The sequence below is a fragment of the Bombus flavifrons genome, chromosome 2, assembly GCF_040668555.2.
Source record: "Bombus flavifrons isolate JBK064 chromosome 2, iyBomFlav1_principal, whole genome shotgun sequence".
Lineage (NCBI taxonomy): Eukaryota > Metazoa > Arthropoda > Insecta > Hymenoptera > Apidae > Bombus > Bombus flavifrons.
The window spans coordinates 6,576,516-6,598,390 of NC_138443.1; the positions used below are offsets into that span (position 1 = coordinate 6,576,516).

The 21,875-nt window shown below is 41.4% G+C and overlaps 1 protein-coding gene across 6 annotated transcripts in view; it reads right to left on the reverse strand.

Moving 5' to 3' along the window:
• The window catches only part of LOC138189828 (protein groucho), a 154,428-nt gene that overhangs the window by 23,415 nt on the left and 109,138 nt on the right, over positions 1-21,875 (reverse strand). For all 6 annotated transcript variants that reach the window (XM_069132015.1, XM_069132014.1, XM_069132017.1 and 3 more), the window contains 2 exons: positions 18,563-18,842; positions 8,649-8,674 (listed from right to left, as the gene is read on the reverse strand). In XM_069132015.1, the coding sequence (XP_068988116.1) occupies positions 8,649-8,674; positions 18,563-18,842 (306 nt within the window). The remainder of the gene's footprint in view (positions 1-8,648; positions 8,675-18,562; positions 18,843-21,875) is intronic.

Sequence of the window (21,875 nt, forward strand, 5' to 3'; positions counted from 1 at the left end):
GTAACCACCCTCTCCCTCCTTTTCCTCTCTTTTCCTTTTTCATCCCGCCGCTCGCTCCCCCCTCGCTCGTTTATTTGCACTTTATTCGAGATTTAATTTACCGACCTCCGGGCGACAGGCTCGTTGGTGTGCGCTCGACTCTGTGATGGGATTAAAAAAAAAAAAGATCACAGCGGGAGGAAGGCGAGAAGGCCAGCGTCAACAGAGTGTGAGTGGCAAACTCCCGCGACCAGAGAGAAAGGAGAGTTGGAAAAATTGTGCATGACCAAACAGCAAACGAACTGCAGGAAAAATGATTATATGGAAGGAAACACTGGGGACCAAGGATGAAGAACAATCGATATGCCAAGGTCTCTATCGGGACTGACTTTTCGAGGCTTACAAGCGGTGACTGGGAATATTCTCGGGCAAAAGAATGTTCTTAAGCCTCTCCGACCAGCATTCGTGTTCCATTGGAGGCTTCTCGAAACGGGAAATCGATAATTGCAGTCGCGTTTGTTCGACGAGCATAATAGAGAACGATCTTTTAAACCTGGCAATTGCTTCATTTCACCTCTGCCTTCGCTTTCACCTTCGTTGTTTCGCTAATTAACGCTGAAAACTCCGTGCTCATGGGTGGCGTGAGGAAGAACGGGCACGATCTGAAATTATCGAGTCCCGATATCCACAGCTCTGTCTGTGAAACGAGCGTCGTTGAACGACAAAACGCGACGAAGGAGAAAAAGAAATCGTCGGACGAGGCTGAACGAGCCTTTGATCGGCGCGAAACTCGTTGACCGGTCGCGCCCTTCTCGAGGATATTCGCCGTCTCGCTGTCAGCTCGTTCTCGTTCCGCGAACGAATTAATGCGGCGCCGTTTCTCGAGCACTTTTCTCATTGGCATCGAGGGCCACTCGCTTTCGCGACAATTTGCCGCGAGCTATTCGGATCGGCCGTAAGTATCGTGAAATTCAATTAAGTTCGTGCTTGTGCAACTCGAGCGATCCGATTCCTCTCCTTTTTCCACCCCCGTGTGTACCCTTTTCTCGCTCGGCTCTCACAGCAGCAGCCTGTGAACGCTCTCTCCCACCAGTTTGTAAAACAAAAAAAAAAAAAAACCGCCTATACCACGGCGTCGTGACGGCGATAAATAAATATTCCAGAGGCGTTCCAGCTTTTTTCTCCCTCTCGCCTCTCTTTACCCTCGTCTTTGCTCGCGCAAGCAGCGAGAACAGTCGCCTCTCGGTGTTTCATGAATTGGTTATGAGTCAACACCTCGACCGAGCCTGGCCAAGCGAGATTCAGAGGAAAAGCAGCAGACGTTCCACGCTTTCCTCCCTGTTCTTTCTTTAACTCTCCCCTTGCCTGGTATTTCCATTTCTTTTTATTTCAACTCAACCCAGACGTTTCTCGGATCGCGTACGCTTCCGAGGAGCTCCGCGTGGAGAAATATTTTTCCGGATTGCGAGAGGAATCCTGAGACGGAACGCCGTCTGTGGAGAATAGTAGCGTGTCAGGGGTGGCAGAGGGTCGGAGCAAGAGGAGAAAAGCTTCTTCCGGGAACGGGAAGACAGAGCTTACCGGTGCACGAATAATAACGACTCACATTCTCTTCCGTTCGTCGTCAGTTTTCGATTCGATATACGGGAGTTTTCTCCTTCTTTCTTCCATTCCTTTTCTATTATCCTCTCTGGTCTCTTTGCCAGCTTTTCCTTATTTCCTTCCGCGACGATTTCGTTCGACTCGGTTCCGTGAAACCGTGCGCCACTCGGTCGATTCATACCGGTCGTCGGGATCGGATTGCAAAGGGTAAGTGGCGAAGCAAAGCGCGACAAAAAGGGGCTCCCTGACGGCGAGAAGAGCACGAAAATACAGCCGGATAACGAGTTGTCAAGAGGGATGGAAGTTTTATCGTATGGCACGCGAGCAGGTATAAATCCGAACCGATACGGCAAAGTGGAACCGTGGAAAACAAGACAGTTTTCTTCTTTTTACGCTAGTCGAGTGGGAGATACTGTGTACTACAGAGGTGTAGGTTAGGCGGATTTCATTTTCAGGTATGTCAGATATACAAAGGGAAAGAGGAAAAGACTCCGCAAGTAGATTTGGCTTGGCTTTCTTTTGAAATGTAGACTGCCGCTCTTTTTGTTTTTTTTTTTTTTTTTTTTTTTTTAGTTTTAGAACGATCGAATTGCATTGCTCGATTGTACAAACGATATATACATGCTCTTTTTCCAACATATTTCTTGAAATTAATTGTTCTATATTGCTTTTTTAATTCGTTGTGTGTAGTCTGTATTCTGTATTCTCTTTGTTATTAATTTTACTTTATAATTAATTTTTGCTCTATATGTTTTGATAATATGTATCCAGTAAATATGTGATGATTAAATAAGTTGTTTTACTGTTATTTAAACACGTTAACTGTTCTTTCAAATTGGCACGTAACAATAAAAATCTTATACGTAACGATGAATTTCAAAACGATACAATTCGTAAAATGTTATAAATGGTTTAGGATGCGTTTGCCAAATACTTAAATAATAAGTTGATAAAAAGAAATACAAAATCGTAACAATTTAATTATTGGAATATCATCGTAAGAGTTTTGTATAGCCAATAAAAATTAATTTCTACATCAACTTTATATCTCGATATTCGTTCACAACCTACCACAGAAAATATCTAAATCCTGCTGCGATATTCGATATTATTTCATCGAAACACAAAAAGCTCTTACCAAGCGAAACAAAATACACGATGGTATAAATTTTTGTTTCGTTAATTTCGTTTCGGGGCCGGTGTACGCACGACGTACAAACACGACGACACGCCCTCGACCGAAACCAGGACCCGTGCATCGAGCGTTTTTAAAACGCTCTTCCGCGTCGCGTTCTCGCGTGTTTGCGCACCGATCCAGCGGAGAGCATCTTGCTCTCGACGTTGCCTGGTTCCCCGGGGTTAATTTTAAATTGCGCCCGGCGTTGCTCGTAATCCAGCTAGCTCGTCGCTCGCGTCTACGCTCGAGAGTAAACGTTTGCTCGCGCGCGGAACCGTGGAATTCAGCGTGGATAAACAAACAAATATAAATTTCTGTGCAGTTTCTCCCCTCTCTTTATCCCCCTCTCACTCTTTCTCTCTCTCTCTCTCTCTGTCTCTCTCTCTCTCCTTCCCTCCCTCCCTCCCTGCAACACGACTGAATTCTCCTGCCAGTCTTCTAAAACGTGGAAAACCAAACAACCACCACCATCTGTCTCTTCCATTTTCCTCTTTCTCTCCGTTTCGCATTTGCGCTCTCCTATGCACATTTGATCCCGACCACGACGAACCAGGTCGAAAACTACCATTATTTGGAGTTCCAATTACGCGACACGCAAGCGAGCAAGACGCGGAGCACGCGTCACGTATTCTGTTCCCAGCATGGAAAGCAACGGAGCAACAGTGAAACGGCGAGGTTCGTGGCGGTGAAGAGGTGCAGGGGGATAGCGGGAAGGGTAAAAGGACCGACGTACTAGCAATCAGTAACATTATACGACGCGACACGAGCCAACCACCCCATTAGCATTCATATTTCAATTTCATAGCCCTCCGGCTGGTGGTTGTACGGGATCCTGTAAGGCTGCCGGGCGGGATGTGCAACGGAGATAAATACCAGTTCGATGGAAGGGAGAGAGCGTGAAAGGGAAACGGGTTGGGGAGGCTGGCAGTTGGAGGGATGGGGACAGGTAGCGAAAGAGGATTACCAGGAGGAAGCGGGAAAGGCTGATAGAGGGTGGAGAGAGCGATAGAGACGTGTGAACGAGAACGATGAAAGAGGCGGAGAGAGATGGAGGAAGGGTAGCGATGGGAACGATCTGCTCGTGAATAATAGGGATTATTTTAGTTTGGATTAATCAGGATTTTGGTGCTTTCGATAAATAAACTTATTTTTTATGAAACGGTGGTTGGGTTCAAAATACGATAGAAATGGATAAAGCAGGTTTAACGAGAACGGTTCGTAGAATTTTTAATTTTTATAAAAGGTTCTTTTGTTAATACTTTTTAAAAGATACGAGTATTTCAAAAATTCTCGTTCTTCCTTTTAGAACAGTAAAGAACTTTAGCGGAAGAATCCTTTGAAACATTTAATAGAGGTAGGAGGGTCTAAAGTTGTAAAGAATAAAATTTACTCGTGGTCGTATTTTCAGTATTTTAATCTCTCTGATATCTTTTTTAATAGCGCCAAATAATCGTGTCGATGTTTAAACTCGTTGAAAGCAACTGAGATATTATATTCGCTTTCTATTAAATTCCAACAAAATTCCGATAATAAACAAAATCCAGCATAATTCAGGATTTTTCAATGGTTTCCTCGAGCAGACGATTTACCAGGATTGGATGGCCGTCGATTGAAAATTTCCAAACGATAATCGAATTATTCCCATCGCTAGCCGGTCCGTACACATTATGAAAGCGCGGCGAGATTACGTACGAGCGCGCTCGTCCCGGAGAGAGCAACGAGGAGAGGGTATGAGAGGGTGAACAGAAACAAGCGAGAAACACCAAGGGGCAAGAGAGAGAGAGAGAGAGAGAGAACTGAATGGTACGAGAGGGGGAGCAGAAACAAGCGGGAAACACGAAGGGAGAGAGAGTTAATACCGATGGAAACCTATTACCATCTATCTCAATGCCGGTGTAATGGATGCGCAGCCCCGATTATCAATCCGTAATAATTGTGCATATTAAACGGACGCTAATTATCGGTCCCGCCGCGGGCCGGGGGCCACGGGCAACGCCGGCAAATTGCGCAAGTTATGCTGGGTGTGTACGCTGTTAAAACACGGCTCGTAATGACGGTCGCGGAAAAGAGCCACGCCGAAAAGATAATTACGTTGGAAATCACTCGCTGACCGAATAATGTAGCGCGGATTGGGCTCGCGCGACCATGTTTTTCTGTCGTTCGCGAACATCAAAGAGAAAAAGGAGAAGAAAGTTATATAAAACACTTGGATGTTTTAATTAATAATCCTCATTGATCGACTCACACGTTTACTGAACGTGGTTCTTATGTGAGCACGATGGCCTTCCAGCAATTAATTCAAGGACTGTCGACAACTAAAACATCGTTCTTCTATGTACAAAGAAATTAAAGTAAGAGGATATAGAGCAGCACAACAAGGGAAGAATATATTTGTTTATATACAGCGTTATATACAGAAATCATTGGATGTTCGAAAATAGCACCGGTATAAATTGATGAAGCGTAAAGCGTAAAAATTAAGATCGTCACAATTTTGTAGAGATTAGGATAAAGTAAAAAATGAGTCGAAATTAAATTCACAACAATTACAAATACATTCTTTAATTCGATTTTTCAACCTCGAATCAGCTAACAATGTAAAAACACCGATGTGGCTGCTTTTGCCCCTAAGTCCTTTCTTTGTAATAAGCTCCTCATCTCTGAATTTAAATTCAGTAAATATGTTATTTATATTCTTGTCACGTTCGCTATCAGAAGATCATCGACGCGGCACAACTCGATCGAAGCGACCAAAATCCTCCACCAACGCTCCTCAATCTTTCTACCATAGCGAACCCCAAATCACGATCCATCTACCGCTAGCTAGCAAAGCCTAGCCCGAAATAGATTCACAGTTTCCCAAAATCGTTCTATCCGAATGTCAAGAACATCTTGACCAGGATCGATCGTCGAGCGATCCTTCAGTGATCTGACTCGAGAGAGATCGGAAGCGGAACGCGAGAACACGGTGACCCCTCCGAGCGGTCTCTCGAGTCTTTTTTGCCAGCCCAGAGCGCTTTTAATAAACGCGCGCCGCGCCCAGCAGTCGCTTTATACTATCAAAGGTGGGGTAAAGGGCGTGCGTGGAAGAGAAAAGGAGGATGGAAGTACAGGAAAAGCGGGAAAGGGAGAGGCAGAGTGTATAACGGTAGAGAAGAACGGGGGTGCATTTGACGACGAGCTTTTTACGGCCCTGTGTTCCGGTGTTCAGGCTTTTACGTCCATTTCAGGTTTCCTTCTCTTCCACCGGGCTGATTCGTAACCTTCTCTTTCTTCTTCGCGCGCTCTTTCTCCCCTTTTATTCACTCTGTGCCCCTCAAACCCTCTTCGCCATCCCCCTTTTACCCCGTTTGTTCTCTTTCTCCTGTTCACTTTCGCGCTCTCTTTTCCCTCTCTATCGTTCGACCGCCGGTTTCTTCTTTTAGTTTCGTAGCCAGCTGATTTTATTTGTTCCTCTGTGGTATTCTCTTTCAGCTGCGTGCTACGCGAACCACACACCAGCAGCGTCGCTTTAATTTCTTTTACGAGATGAAATTCGACGCGGTCCGAGTCGTTCTTCTCCCTACGAGAACTCGCTACTTCCGCTCGTCCTACCGATTCCAAAATCCCCGTTCACGGTGTGTATATAATCGAGTATAAGGCTGCTTTCACACGGAAATACGTGTATCCGTTACCCAGCACTAAATTGGAGAAAAATAGTCATACGATAGCACATCCATTTAACAAGGTGGCCAAGCGTTGATAATTTTCTTAATCCTTTTTAAATGAAATCACGAAACGGGCTGACAGTTTGACTATGAGAGAGAATCGAACAGACTAAGTGATATTGTATTTATCACACAAATAGAATAATAAAATAAATTTCTACGATTTTATTTGCCTTGTTAGTATGACGCGACAAAATCGGTTTTAAATTGCCTAATGCATATACATTGAAATATTGGCATCTGTGAGAACGATAACGAGTTGGACAATTTTCCAACAAAATTTAGAACAAAACACAGATGATGTCAAAATCTGAGTCTGCAAAATACGTATCCAATGAGAAGGGTTTTTTCAAACTTACTTATGATTAAATTAAGCAGTAATATTTAAAATCATCAACTGTATCGATGTATGACAGGTCAGTTAATTTCTAAGTAATTAATTAAAATTTATCTGTCCGGATAATAATAATAAAAAATATATAATGATAATAAGAGTATCCGCGTATTTTTGTGCGATGACGTATGAGTATCGCCGTGTGAAAGTAGCCTAACAATTGTACGAGATCTTTTACGGAACACGACACGCGACCCATAAAACCCGGCAAACGGTCGGATTTTACGAGCACCGTATCCGTTTCTGTCGGATCAAGAAAACGAGGGAAAAACGAACCGATACCGGCTCTCGCCCTCTCGAAATTCGATTCGAGCGACGTCCATTCGCAGATTGTAATTGCGAATCTGTTTAATTCCCAGATTCCCTCGGAACCGAATTCTCGCGTGAAAATAAATTCATAGATTCGTTTGTTTTAACGAACTGCGGGGAGACAGAAGGGGGAGGAAATGGTAGCATTCGGTGGAAATCGAACGAGTTTGTTTGGCTGTGCGCGATTTGTGTGCTGGCTGCACCGAGTAAATTGGTCATGAATTAGAAGTTGTATCGGTTAATGGTAAACGTGCGGTTGATTTGGGAAAAAGTTATCATACAGTTTTTCGTTTAGAGTCGAATAAATAAAATTAATTGGACCGGATGTTATTCGTATAATACGACTTCTAAAATACGTAATCGTGGATTCGATTTTTGTTAAAGTTTCGTATTGTATTTGTAGAAAAATTGTACTATTCTTTTGTTGGAAAGTTTCATCCACTCCCATTTAATCAATGTATCGTTAAATGATTGAGAGCAACATTTTAAAAACGTTTCTCCAAACTCACGTTTCCTGGGAGTTTCATAAGCTCGTTTAGTTTTCATTTCAACGTACAATGGAAAATCTACAATAACACGAACGAAAATAACTTTCTAAGAACAACAATAACGTTTTCTAATTATCCTATGAGGTTAATTTAACAGACAGGCGACTAAAAATAACGTTAAATTCGAATGTAACTCTATATTTCTACCTATAAACTTGAACAAATCTAATAACATCAATAATATAATATAATATACCATAATACGACCCTCTCTAAAACCAAACTTATCAACTCCACCTTTTCTGAAGTCCTCGATTTACATAATACTCAACATATATAAAACCAGAACACTTATTGCCATTACGTGATTCATCACAAAAAGATAGTTTAAAAAATCGCAAATAACACAGTACATTTTAAAAGATAATTCTTCTACCTAACTGTCATTTTTGCCTACATTTCTACGTACAGAATTGAGCATATATCCACTCAAAAGTTGAAAAATCTCATAAGTAATTTCCTTTTTAAAACAGAATCTTCGGTTCTCTGAATTTTCAGAAATATTTTAAATTTTCAGAAACGTAGAAAAAGTTTGGGAACGCGATTTAGCGTATCGTGTGGATGCAGTCGCGTCGTTTAAGCGGAAAACACGGCGCGGGAATCGTAGTAGCGGTATAGTGGTCGGCGATTAAACGCTATCGGTGCACGTGTTGCTTGTATTTACGCGGCATGTTGCATCTCGCAAAGCGAAATCTGTCGTGAGGAGAAGTTCATCGCTTTCTCAATGGGATTATCGTTTCAGTCGGCGTCGAAATTCGTCGTGTTCGCGGCGGGTCGAAGAGAATCCCGACATCGTGTGCAACGATATTGCTATTTGCACATTGAACGCCTAGCCGAATAACCGTTTTCGTTGTTAATAGACTGTTATCGATTGCCCATTGGCGAAACCGCGATTCCACCATTCTCTATCGGTTAAATTGTTTGATACTCACATGCCTCTCCTCCGCCGGGTTAAGACCTGCAACAGATGAAACGATGCTGTTAGATTGGAATAAAGTTTTCTTTTAAACATACACACTCATTTAAGAATTTGAAAAAATCGACATATTTTTAATAACACTTGAATATTGTACATAAATCGTAGACTAAATACTGGAAAAATCTGTCATTTTGATTCATAAACGAATAATGAAAAATTACTTCATTAACAAGTATAATTATTCGCGAGGTTTTGATTTCCAACTGAAAAAAAATGTCATTTTTGTAATTAGTTTTATATTTGATGACGAATCATCTCTCAGTGACTGTTTTTAAAGTACAGTAGCAACAAAAGTATACATAGAAGAAATATTAGAAAAAAAATGTCTAGTGTTAAATCGCGTGAATTTTTCAAGAAAATTGTTACCAGCCGAGTTGAACGTTTTATATTGACATACATACATATTGATATACATCGTAAAAACACGAATCTTACATAAAATGTAATAATCAAATGACTAAACATTTTAGCATAAAATACGTTGCATAGCGGTATTCCCTAGCGAAGAAGCTGCTCGAGGAATTCATATTAAACGCAGCGAACAGCGTCACGAAGCATTTAATCAAGAACGTGTCGAGTAAGCAGCTTCCCATATAACTTCCTGTCAAACCCAACAACTCATTTACACAGATATCATATTTTACCTCGCATTTCGTCTTAGAACGACGCCAAACATCAGCGTCGCATTACAAAAACAGAAAAATTATCAATAATGAAACATCCCTAAAACTGAAGTTATTAGATCACGCTGCTTTAACCACCGTTCGATTCACGTAATTCAACAGCGTAATTCAACAGCTAAAATTACATTTTCCTATATTATATTTTTATTAAGCTCTGAAATTAATTATCCAGCTCGAGAACGTTCCTTAAGTGAACATTCGTTCCGCGATTGTATCCTTCCTTTCCTTTCTATGAAACACTTCAAACACCGCTGGCTGCCCGCTGAAGACATCGTATTTCCCGTGAAATTGAAGTTTCGCAATGTTTTTCATGATTATTGCGGAACAGAGTCAGCGGTATGCCGGCAGAATCTTTTCCGGGCTGGCAACGAGATGAAAGAAAAAAGCTGCCAGGACGAAGGAGGAGCCAGATTCTCTCTCTCTCTCTCTCTCTCTCTCTTTCTCTCTCTCTGCGCTCCTCTCCTCGAGGATTTCAGAGAAAGGACGTTGAATGAAAGAAAAGAGGGCGAGAGAAAGAGGCAGGTCGAAGGCGATCCTGAACGAGGAAGCTTTGTCCTCGAGATGCCGGCTTCATAGTTTGCCCTCGCTCGATTTCCCCAACCTCCCTCCCCTTTTTCTCGTTTCCACTCTTTATACTTTTCGTAGGTACACTTTGTCTCGTAGGAAATACCTTAACGATACCATTCTTCGACTGTTGTTACCCACTCCACGACACGGCTATACACGTCGAATCGTTTCAGTTTCTTCTACACGTCAACCATTCTTGTAGGCTGCTTTTGTATTGCACCAATCTTTTTATTTGACTTTTTTTCTACTGTAAATTGAGAACAGGCGTTTTAAGATGCATTACAGGAAATATACCGCTGGAAAAGTTGCAGCGTATTTAACTTTGCTGCATTCTTGGAGTTACTTTCGAATCAGTCGAATTTTCCTATTGTTACGAAGTTTCCAAAGTTTGAAGAGAGAAGGAAATAATCATTTTTTTCGACCTTTTGCTAGAGATTTTGTTAAACGTCATATGGCTTTTTATTTGTTAAAAAGGACAGCGTGATTCAGGCATAGAAATCTAACATCTGTTTAAAATATTACGCATAAAAGCTATTAAATAATTGAGCAACAAATGTATTTGTTTATAGTACAATTAGCTTTGAATTTTAGAACGTTGTATGTACATACAGAAACGTGAAAAAAGATATGTTTCTATTCTTAAAATTGACAAGAACAAATTTTTCTCATACTCAACGGAAAACCAATCCTAAGAAGATTAAAATAAAAGGCGAAAGATAATCGGTATAGAAACTTCATAAATTAGAAAACCAGAATTCCTAATAAGAAGCTACTTTCTTTTTGATGAGATAAAACGAATAAATGGTTCTTTTCCTGTTATATAAGTGCCGTAATAAATGTTGTATATGTGAAATGATTATAGTAATTAAAGTTTCGTCATGATCTCTATATAAATCACCTTTACATGGGTGATCAGTGATCCGTTAATAATTACTTTTTAATTGCTAAAGTAATGCAACGTAATTGGCGTTACTTCACACGATTCTATTGCAGCATCTAACTGAATTTCTACGAAGTTAATAGCAATGAGTTTTATATTCGCATAAACAAGCTGTTGGGCATCAATTCCTGTTTTACCAAGTTTCTATCTGGCCATCTAATCGTTCGACTTGATCTTTAAGATATCTCAACACGTAAGGTACTAGTTTTTTATACGACTTTACCATTACACTCTTACAACATTTTTGCTTTGTTCTATTTTCCTGCAGCCATCTTGCTGCAATCGCTTTCTAGTTACCAAATCAGTACCATACTCGCTATAATTTAATTCCTTTACTTAAAAAAAAAAAAAAAAAAAAAATTGTATATATCATTGCACTACCATATATAGAAACCTGAAATATCGTTCTGTTTCTCAGACTATAAACCGAAACAAGATAACATTTATAGAGAAAATAATTAACGACAATGGAAACTGCACAATTTTTTGATACATTTTATTATAATTAATCGATACTTGCGATCGGCAAAGATCGATGATCTTTCCTTTTTTAAACGAAGCTAATTCTTCAGCGAAATTTCATTTCCACATCTCAGTGGTATTATTTAATTCGATTTAATATTTGCAGAAAAATAACACAGCGGAAAATATCATCTAAAATCAGAAGAAAACATTCATTCAAAATGAATACATCTTCATAGCAGCGTAGAAATTCATCCGCGAAACTAGCTGAGTAGCGAGCCAGAAGCAGAGCAATTTATAACGCCCAGTGGCTAAAGCAACAGTCAGGACTCCGGTGGTGCAAAACACAGGGGCCGCGGTCAAAGAACGAATTAACGTTACGCCGGCAGCACTAAACGGTCGCCTGGTATCGTCGCTGGCGACAAGAAATCCGGCATAACCCCCAAGTGGATACGGTTCTTGAGGGCAGGGACGGCGAACGGAAAAACCCGACGCCATAAAGCTTCCGGAGGCGAGCTCGCGACCACTTGTACAAATAAAGTAATTCCTGGAGAGAGCGGCGAGCTCACTTGCACGTTCTTGCACGCCGATAAAACGTATCCGCCTCGCGAGGGTGACTCCGCCGTGTGTTTTATGGCCGGGCAAATTAAGGAAAACCCGTGGCAAAAGGATCCACCCTCGAAGCCATTACCGAGTTGTCGTGGGTGGCGGAGCGCGAACAGAAAAGGGTCGTGAATTTTCTGCCCGTGAACCACATCCAACCAGGAGCTTTCCTTCGTCAAGAGGGACAAAAACGAAAGAGCATTTTCGAGCGTGCTCGTCTTACGCACGAAACTCACCAATATACCTTCCTTCCTCTTTTTCGCTCTCTTCTGCTCTCTTGGGTGCACCGGCAATCCAGTGCTGGCAGAAACAGTTTCAGCTCTTTCTCGGCCCCTTTGCCGCGCAACTTCCTGCCGTGGCTCGTAAACGGACGCGGAAGAGCGCGCATAATTTCCCACTAAAACGCAAAGTGCTCGTTTGCCGCGCGAGAACACGTGCATCTTCGCGGGGATGTCGTCGAGATGTCGTGCGCGCGCGTTCACCTTTTCCGCGATCATTAAGTCGAGTGCGAGGGAAATATCAGGCGAGGTAAGGCCAGACGGTCGTTGCGAAAGTGGAAAAGCTAAATCAGAGTGGTGGAAGAGATACGCGAGCAGCGTAAACAGGGAAAGGTTGCTAGAGCGACGGTGAACAGCTTCAATAAGGATCGGTAGGCGAGTTGGTGGAATTCAATTTGCGCGGAGATTCGACCGGTTCCGGGCGCCATTGTCTTCGCGAATTACGCGACGATTACGTTTACGTAATTCATCGTGGATGACCGGTGTGGAACCGCTATCGGAATACAAAGAATCGATTGAACGGGGAGAGCAAGTGGTGGATAAGTTTAACGACCCGATCGGACGAGAAAACTAAGTTGCTGCTGCGCTCTTTGGATGTCGTTGAAAGAATACAAGAGCAATGCGAAAGAAAAAGCGAGGGGGAAAGGAAAGAAAGAGAAAAATGAGAAGAACTAACGATGAAAAGGAGGACAATATCCGGGAGAATTACGAGAAGCGTACACGGTCGAGGGGGCAGCGATCTCCCGGGGGACCATTACTCGCGCAACTATCCACGATGAAATGGTAATGCAAGCGATACCGGTTTCTAATCGTCTGTAAAAGAGTCTTGCCGACTTACTTCGTCTCGCGTTCTGGTAAATCGTTTTGTGAACGAGCGGACAGAGAAAGAATCGGATGAGTGGTGGAGGCAGATATTATGTCCGACGGCGAGGAGTCGTTCGACGAGGGAATCCGGGCAACTCTGTTGAACAACCAAGAGGGTATGAGGAGGTAGAGGGAAGGAGACGCTGGTGAGACAGAGAGGCGAGGGGTGGGACGAAACGATAACGGCCCTGCTGGAAACAATTCGCTGGGGGCAATGTTCCGGAAAGGAGGGAAGAAGTTTCAGTTGCCGCGACAGAAATAGTGGCCCATTACGGTTCCTTGCCTCCGATGCTTCCCATTTCAAAAGGGTGTCGACGAGATTCCCCGTCGTTCTAATATTGGAGAGGGGAAAAAGACGCATCGCGGATCGAGACAGTGATTTCAGATGTCGCGGTTGTTTCGCGACCGCAGTTTCCTCCAGAGAATTGAGTCGTATCGAGTGAAAGAATGCTATCGCGACGATACTAGCAACAGAGATGTATGTACACGGATGAACGTGTATAACCGAACTTCCTCCTACGGCGACAACATTGTTTCCCGTGTATGATCGTGTTACGCTGAAATGATTTTCTGGATTTTTATTCTCTCGCGGGATATGCGTTCTCTTCTTTCTTTTTCAAAAGAGTAAGGTACAGAGCGCTTTCCTTCGAAACACAGGTAAACTTTCGTTAAACATTTTCCAATATTTTGTTGTAAAATTTTGAAGTTCGAAATTGAGGAATGAAAACTATGATTTTGCAATGCGTTCTTCAAGAGACGAAGTTATCATCAAATTAAATATATGCTTTAATAATATTCTCTAATTCATGGTTCCGACAAAATTATTTAACTTCTCTGTCTCAAACGTATGATCTATTACCTTGCAATTTATAGTTTCGAAAGAATTGTTCAATTTTTGTAGCAACGTAAATATGTATCTCGCAGTTATCCATCGATGGAACATAAGAATTTATCTGCTATTTGCTCCAATATTACGCTCTCAAATACCGCTCTTTTCCAACAAGAACTAAAGAGTACATCTGAAAAATAAGCAGAAACGAATCGAATCGAACAGCAAACAAAATTCCCTTCGTTCCTCTCCATTTGCTCGGCCAGAAAACCTGCAATCCAAAAGACCATCCTCCATTGTCACGGCTGACAGGCAAACTAACTCGAACCATTAAGCCTGCACCGTTTCCGGTCGACTTCCATCGGCCGAGCAAGTACCAGGACGAAAAAAGAAAAAAAGAACCTCGATCGAGCTTCGAACGAGCCCGGAAATTAAACGAAGACGTCGTTACGGTACATATTCGCAACGATGATGGCTCGCAATTTTCAAATGGTAACCGAGAGAAATCGAAGGTTTGTTCCAGTGAAGGAATCATGACAGGAGCGAGGAAGAACGTCATGGGGTGGCGGACTCTCGGTAGCTGAGATCGGACGGTATTTCATTACGGCGCGGCGGGCCGACAACGCTCGGAAAACGCGAAACAACTTGGAACAACTGGCCGGAGGTTATACTCGGCCCGCGGTAACATAGTTAGGCGAGAGTGTAGCTGGAGATATTGCGCGAGCACGGCAACTACTCGGCTGTGAGTGGAGTGAGTGGAACGCCGGGAAGAAATAGAGTGAGATAGGGGGGATGGAAGGACGGAAAGAGAGAAACGCGGCAAGTGGAAAGAGGAAACGGACGGAAGTGGAGAAGAACGGGAGAAAGGGCAAGAGAAAGAGGGCAAGAAGGGCTTTGGAGGGCGCGAGAAGAGGATGAGAGGAACAGGCTGAGGGGCGCGAAGGTTTAGAAGAGCCACCTAGAGGTGGATGGAACGAAAGAGGGGAAGAGTCGGAAGTACTCTCGTGTCAAGAGGAGATTCTGAGTGCTCTTCTGAGAGACGACCATGCACAGCGCGCGAGCAAGAGAGCCGACGACGACGACGAAGAGAAGAGAGGCGTTGCGCAGAGAGAAGACGCGAGTGGAAGAGAAATAGAAAGACGAGGTTCGACGAAACGCGAGGGATGGGGTCCACGGAACCAGACCAGCCTCTGCATAAACGTACACGTATGTACTTGTCTGTATGTGAGTGTTTGGCAGAATGTGTGCGTGATAGGAGAGTCACTTGAAGCTCTCGCGACTTTGTCAGCGCTACATGGAGCCTAAGTGCGAACGTTCTTGCACTCGTGTGCCGTCCCCAAGGAGAGGGACGAGGACGCGCCGGTGCACAAGTGGATCTTCGAGGTCAAGATCGAGGGTTCTGCGAGTTTCAGGCTTAAGCACGATCGTTTGCGTCACCGTTGTATTGCGGCCCGCTTGAAATATCCCTGTGTCACACGCTATGTGCGCTCTCTCTCTCTCTCTCTCTCTCTCTTTCTCTCTTCTGCGTTTGCATTGCCACCCTACTCTCTACTGTGCTTCCTGGCTGCCTTGCATCGCGTTACTATCAATTTTGTTGATAGTTAGGGCTTTCAATGGAACGAACTTTGATTTTTCCTTCCTGGTATTTATATTATTAGGTGCTTTTATATTCGTATAAACGTTTTAAAAATTTTACACTTGAAATTTGATATATTTATTGCTTCAAATAAATTTGGTTTAGGCTAATGTTCGATATGTAGGCGTTTCGAAAGATCATGATTTAATTCTAGAAACATTTACAAATATTTAGCGTTTGTTACAAAATTCGTCTCTGATAGATTTTTACTGCAGTAGATGAGATAATTTGTTAACTTTGGAGGCTATAAATTGTAGGCATAAAACACCATCCTCCTGCAAAATTATAGTTGTTTAATATATACGTATGTACGTTAAATAACCTGTGTCTTTGCTTACTGATTCAAACAGATTTCGTATAAATATACAATCTGAGGCAGGAAGTCAGCACATCGATGAATGATTGACAAAAAAGGTTATCGACCGAGCATGGATAAGTCATTCAACAATCACGAAAAAAAGTTCCAACGTCGAATATTAAAAGATTCAAACGCTTGAAAGCGTTTTATATTTGTAAATTTTTCAACCGCAGTGAATTTTCAATATTTGACAACTCCATTCCACCGATTGTTTCCTATTCAATTTTCATGCCCACCGATTAGTTAATAATGGAACAAACATAACAAAATTACGCTTATCTTCTTAATCCTACTGCGACTGTCAAATTTTTATATACATAAACAAAAAGACTTCGAAAATAGGGACAGACAGTACACTTAACTTTTAGTTTACGTGTATGGAACTATTTTGAACGTAGAACGTAACTAAATATATTTATATAATATGCATTATAGATGCATAGAAATCTGCGTTTCTTTCATTAACAACTGATAAATGATACGGATTAACCGTCATTCATTTATCTGGCCAGAGGTTCGGTTCCATAAGAACGTTGTTTAGTGTGCGTTGAAGTAGAAAGTGCCACCTGTTCAGATACAGCGTTAGAAGATTCTCGACGAGAAGATATTGCGACACAAAGTTGCGTTAGCTCAGCGAAGGGATTCGATTTACTAAAGTCGCTGACTTTGTGTTTCGACGTGTTTTCACGTAGATCAGCATGTCGCCCGCGAGTATTTTGCGTATCGAACGCAAACCGGCAGCCGGATTCGAAGAATTATTGCACATTCGATCGCGTTTCCTGCAACCTTGCCTCTTGTTTTTCTACCTGGTCTTATCTTTGCTCACCGTCGTATGGGAAGCGAGCGTTTGCAACCGGATCCTCATGAGACGATCCAGAATGTCATTCTGCATTCCGCTCGATTCCTCGCGAGCAAACGGAGCCGCCTGTTTTGCAACTCGGTTACGGCGAAGTCAAACGACGAAATCGCGAGATAAGCGTTTCGATAGATCCGTTTCCTTTTCGCGTATCTTGACATTATGATGATATAGTAGCCTCGCACGAGTGTCAAATGTTAGCGTATAATTACTAGACCATAGATATTTATCCAAATTTATATTTTTCTGAACGTAATCAAAAAAATGGAAGTTACGAGATTTATTTCACCAACTCTGGTATATTATATGTATATTGTCTTTGGACTTGACAAGCTATCTGTCTTTCGTTTATGTCATATTAAAATTCTCCTATCTAATCGCAAGCTGATATTAAATTCAGGAAAGCAAGAAAAATGTACTTGTCATGACCATTTTCTGTGATCTTCGAATACGTAAAAAAGAACTGTATTTAGTAAAAAAATTTACAATTTTTCTGCCAGTAAATAGTCATTTCAACAGAAACGTAACCGGCTAAAACAGAGACCTGTGAAATATTTTACTGATATCGTTGTTCGCTTTCTGGTAACGTTCATGCAGCATGGAAAAATGATCGAACTGGGTACGAACTGATGAGAAAAATTAAGTAACGACTGATTACTTCTGTCAAGAAGTTGATTGTTCTTTGTACCGTTGCGAAACGGTTTTATGGGATCGGTCATGCAACGAGAACAGTTTGTAGTTTCGTTTTGGAGTAACAGAGAGAAAGGATCTGAATAGAGTAATAAAGTCTATCTGTGTTCAATCTCTGGCAAATAATTGCTCTTTTAGACAGGTTGCATTATTAATGGTTTTAGTTTTGAATTGTTATGTAATTCTTTGTCACGTCGCAGTACGATAAATAGAAGTTAAATTTGTCGTAATTGGGTATGTTATTATGTATTACCAGTCGTACAATGGTCTCCGATTAATTTTTTCTCCCTTTGAAACTTGATTATGTCTTTACGTGCAACGAAACGCCAAAAAAAGGCAATTGCAATTTCATGGGCCTTAATGAGGTATACGCTTAATTAAGGATACATCTATCACTTGTGAATCACGATGGTGAAATAACAAAAAGCTTGATCTTGCGACGTTCAACTTGTGTTCCTCTATTATTTTCTGCTTCAAACGGAATATAAATTACCAATTATCCTAATTACACGCTTGAGGCACGCGTTTCACGGTTTATCAGAATTCCTAGCTAAACTATCACTGCTATTACTAACTGTTTACTTAACTTGACGATATTAGAGGAAACTAAGAAAAACAAGAAATTAATTGTTTTTATTAGAAAGTTGATTGCAATTAACGTATATGAAACGTATCGCCTGTATTATTCTGCAATTAACGCGTTTCTCGATAACATCACACAATTGCAAGGCAGCAATTTGCTTATTCCAGCAAAAGGTTACTAAAGTCCCTTTTAATTTACCGAAATGTTATAGCTTCATTTTATTACATTAAAAGATATTTATTTAAATTAAAATATAATGATATTTAATTCCTATCACTATCGAACAATTATTTTTGATCGAGCTTTACACCATTTGACATTTTAATTTTTAACTCGCTCTAATAGAATTAAATTTAATTATGAAAGAAATTAATCATTCAATCTGCTAGCAATACATATATCCATGAATGGACACAACTTGTAAATTATCCTAACATTCTCATTGATATTTAAGACCTGTCACATAAATTCCACGTAAACGATACACAAACGTCGAAAGGCTGAAAGGTATGACTTACCTCCATTGTGCTTCAGGTCGTCAGGTTGACCTCGATGAAGGTCCGGTTTGGTCAACATCGAGAGAGGATGAGCAGCTGTCCCTCCAGCAGTTGCTGCCGCACCCGGTGGAATACCTAATCCGAGAAGAGCAGCGGAGGCTGACGTAGGAACAGGAAGTCCAGCTCCAGGACCAAGTCCAGGAAGTCCAGGTATACCTGGATGTGGACCCATCGCAGCACCTGGTGGTAGCTGCTGGGCATGCACCTGCTGAAGAATCCTTGGCAAGTCTGGCCTTTGTTGCTGTAACGGAGGAGGAAACATGACTTTTATCACCTTGAAGATTAATCATCGATCGTGATATTTCTAGTTAATGGACTTGGATAAATAGTTATTGTTTCCCACTAAGTTTAAACTCGATTTTGATCAAAGTCATAAATTAACAAGTTAATTGTAAAAGTATTTGTAAAAGTGAAAAATGAAAGTATTTGTAAATCTTATCAGGTTCTATATTTTATTTTTATATAAAAGTAATATTAGATGGTACGAAATTTAAGATACGTAAATGTTACAATAAATACGATGGTGTGCCACTTTTTGTAGCCATTGTAGGAACGATCATTGGATGAAATTCTAGAGTTGTTATCATTTTTGTGGACATTTGCTATCATTATATCATAATCGTATAATGGATGATACAGAAAAGCTAAGCTTGTTACAGCATTTATTTTTGGATATCGCTAAAGTGATCTGAATCTTGCTTGTTAAACTGTTAACGAGTTTAGTTCTAGGAAAGTAACAATTTTCAGCATAATTTGATAGAAAGTAGAAAAGATTAGATAAAATATTATGGTATTATGAGTAGATAGAAGTATCGATAAAAGTAAACAATTCCTAATGTTTCACTATCAAAACGTTACAAAAAATATCTGAAGCAGTATAAAGGTATAGACATCGTATCGACCCTTCTTGTAATTGCGCAATTTTCAATTCGTTGTAAAAGGTATCTAGAAATTTAGTATAGAAAGCAAGTTGTAATATCAATTTGTAAAGAATTTACGATGAGTAGTAAAGGCAAGATTTTATGTTCAGCACACCGATTACCGGTAATTGACAAGCGCGCCGAGATTTCCAGATAACATCCAATCACCGATCCAGAAATCTAATCTGTGCAACCGATAAACACGTCGTTTAGATAAGTGGCGAGATTAGATTGTACAGCCGATGACATCACTCAACAACGATGAAACACGCCTCCATTAATTATTTTTACCTCCATTAATCACCAAGCCAACACACTGTTCGTAGCTCGCTCGATATCGAACAAATAAATAAAGAGACACAAAAAAAAAACACCATCCGTACAATCCGAAGGGTTAGAGATCGTACAATTTTTTCCACCATATTTCCGTCCACCGTGCGAGCGAATCGATGTAAACGTTTTCACCCTTCGACCGTGTATGCGTATGCCAAGGGAAAACGAATAAAGGAGGAGAAGAAGCAAGAAAAAAACGCGTAGTCATCGATCGTAATTTAATTCTCCTCGCTTATTCCGTGCAGGAGCTCCCCTGTTCGGCATTCGTTACGCGGGACACAACTTTCCACCGGGCAGAGCATACAAATCACGGGGGCAAACTTCCACGGGGTCGCGTTTAAATAACCCTCGGTTCCTCTGCCTCCCGTCGCGGCAGTCGTGGTAAATCCGAAAGTACGAAACAAGTGGCGGGACTTATGTAGCCTCCCAACGAGCAGGACGAGGAACGAAAAGCTAGAGAAGGAAAGAAAGAGAGAAAGAGAGAGAGAGAGAGAGAGAGGTAAAAGGAACGAGAAAAGTTTCGACGAAACCATAAACGTACTCCCTCGCGCCTGCTAGTTTCCTCGTTAGTTGGCTATGTCGGTCGAGTTTCAGCTGCCAGACAAATTGTAGAGTCGCGCCACGGCAGCGGAGCGTTTTAACGCTTGGCAGATCGCGGTGCTGGAATAAAGACGACTACCAAGAGCGGTGGAAAGAGAGAGAGAGGAAGACGTCAAAGAAGCGGAAGAAGGTGGAAACGAAGAAGAGACGCAAAGGATAGAAAAGGAGAGGAAGGAAGGAGTTTCTCGGCGGTGGAGAGGACGATAAGGGGTTGCAACGGAAAGTGCACCACCCTCTGCAAACTATGGTACACTCGTTAAGGACGGGCCGAATATTCCTGGAGAGCAGTTTGCCGAGATAATTAAATGGTTTAACGATATAATAACCTCGCGTCGAGCGACTGTCTGAGCCACCCACAAAACACACAAACAGAGAGAATGAAATGGGAATGAAACGCTGGTAGAGAGAGAGGGAGAAAGGTTCGACCGAGGGAGAAGAAGACGTCGGAGCAAACGATTTCCCGAGGATTCAAGGGAGGGTTTTCTGTAGAACCCCTAAGAAACGTCCCGAGCTTCCCATCACCGGTAACGATAATAATCCTGACCTCAGGCTGTCGTGCCAGTATTCGCGGCATCGCAGGCGTTCTGGCCCATTCACGTTGAGAAGATCATTTCCGTATTTGTGGCGGGATTCCGCTAATGATTACGACGAACTTTACTCCGACCAGCTGAATGTATCTCCCCCCATCCCCCTTTGTGGCCGATGGCTCGTTTGTAACTTCCTAGCGGGTTGAGTGAATGTACGGAGTGTGAGGGATGTTTGGAATTTTGAATATGTATTTTAGGTATCGGCAGAGGAGACGCAGTTTGGTTTTGCGGGTGCTGGATATTTTAGATATTACGAGGATCACGTGTTTAATTAGTTAGAGACGTTATTCGGTAAAGGATAATGCTTGTAAACGTTGATAGAATATCGATTTTTACCAGCTTTTTATGCGAAGTCTATGAATGAAAAACATGATTACTCGTTACATTATTAATCAATTTAAAGTTATTTTCTCGTTTAATCTTGCAATTAAATATATGTTTCCGATATCGACTCGAACACTGTTTAAGAAAAAAACATTACAGATTCGTCATCTATTTTCAGGAAATTCATATCTTTGAATTCACCCTTACTTTGTTCAACTAGTTCGTATTAAAATACTTCTTCTTAGCCAGCAAGTGATATAATGGTCAGAAAATAATAATAAAAAAAAAAAATAGATTTATCGTATTTTTCTACATTATTTACTTTCTACAATTACCGGTAGAAAGATCTTTATTATGGAAAAAATCATTTTTCACACTACTCGCAAATACGAGACTCCTTGCAAAAAGAGCAAATATATTCTATAAATAATACAGTATCCCGTCTTCGAAACTTTAATCAACTTTTACCCTTTTACGGCATAAGAGAAAAAACACATTCTAGTAAAAGAA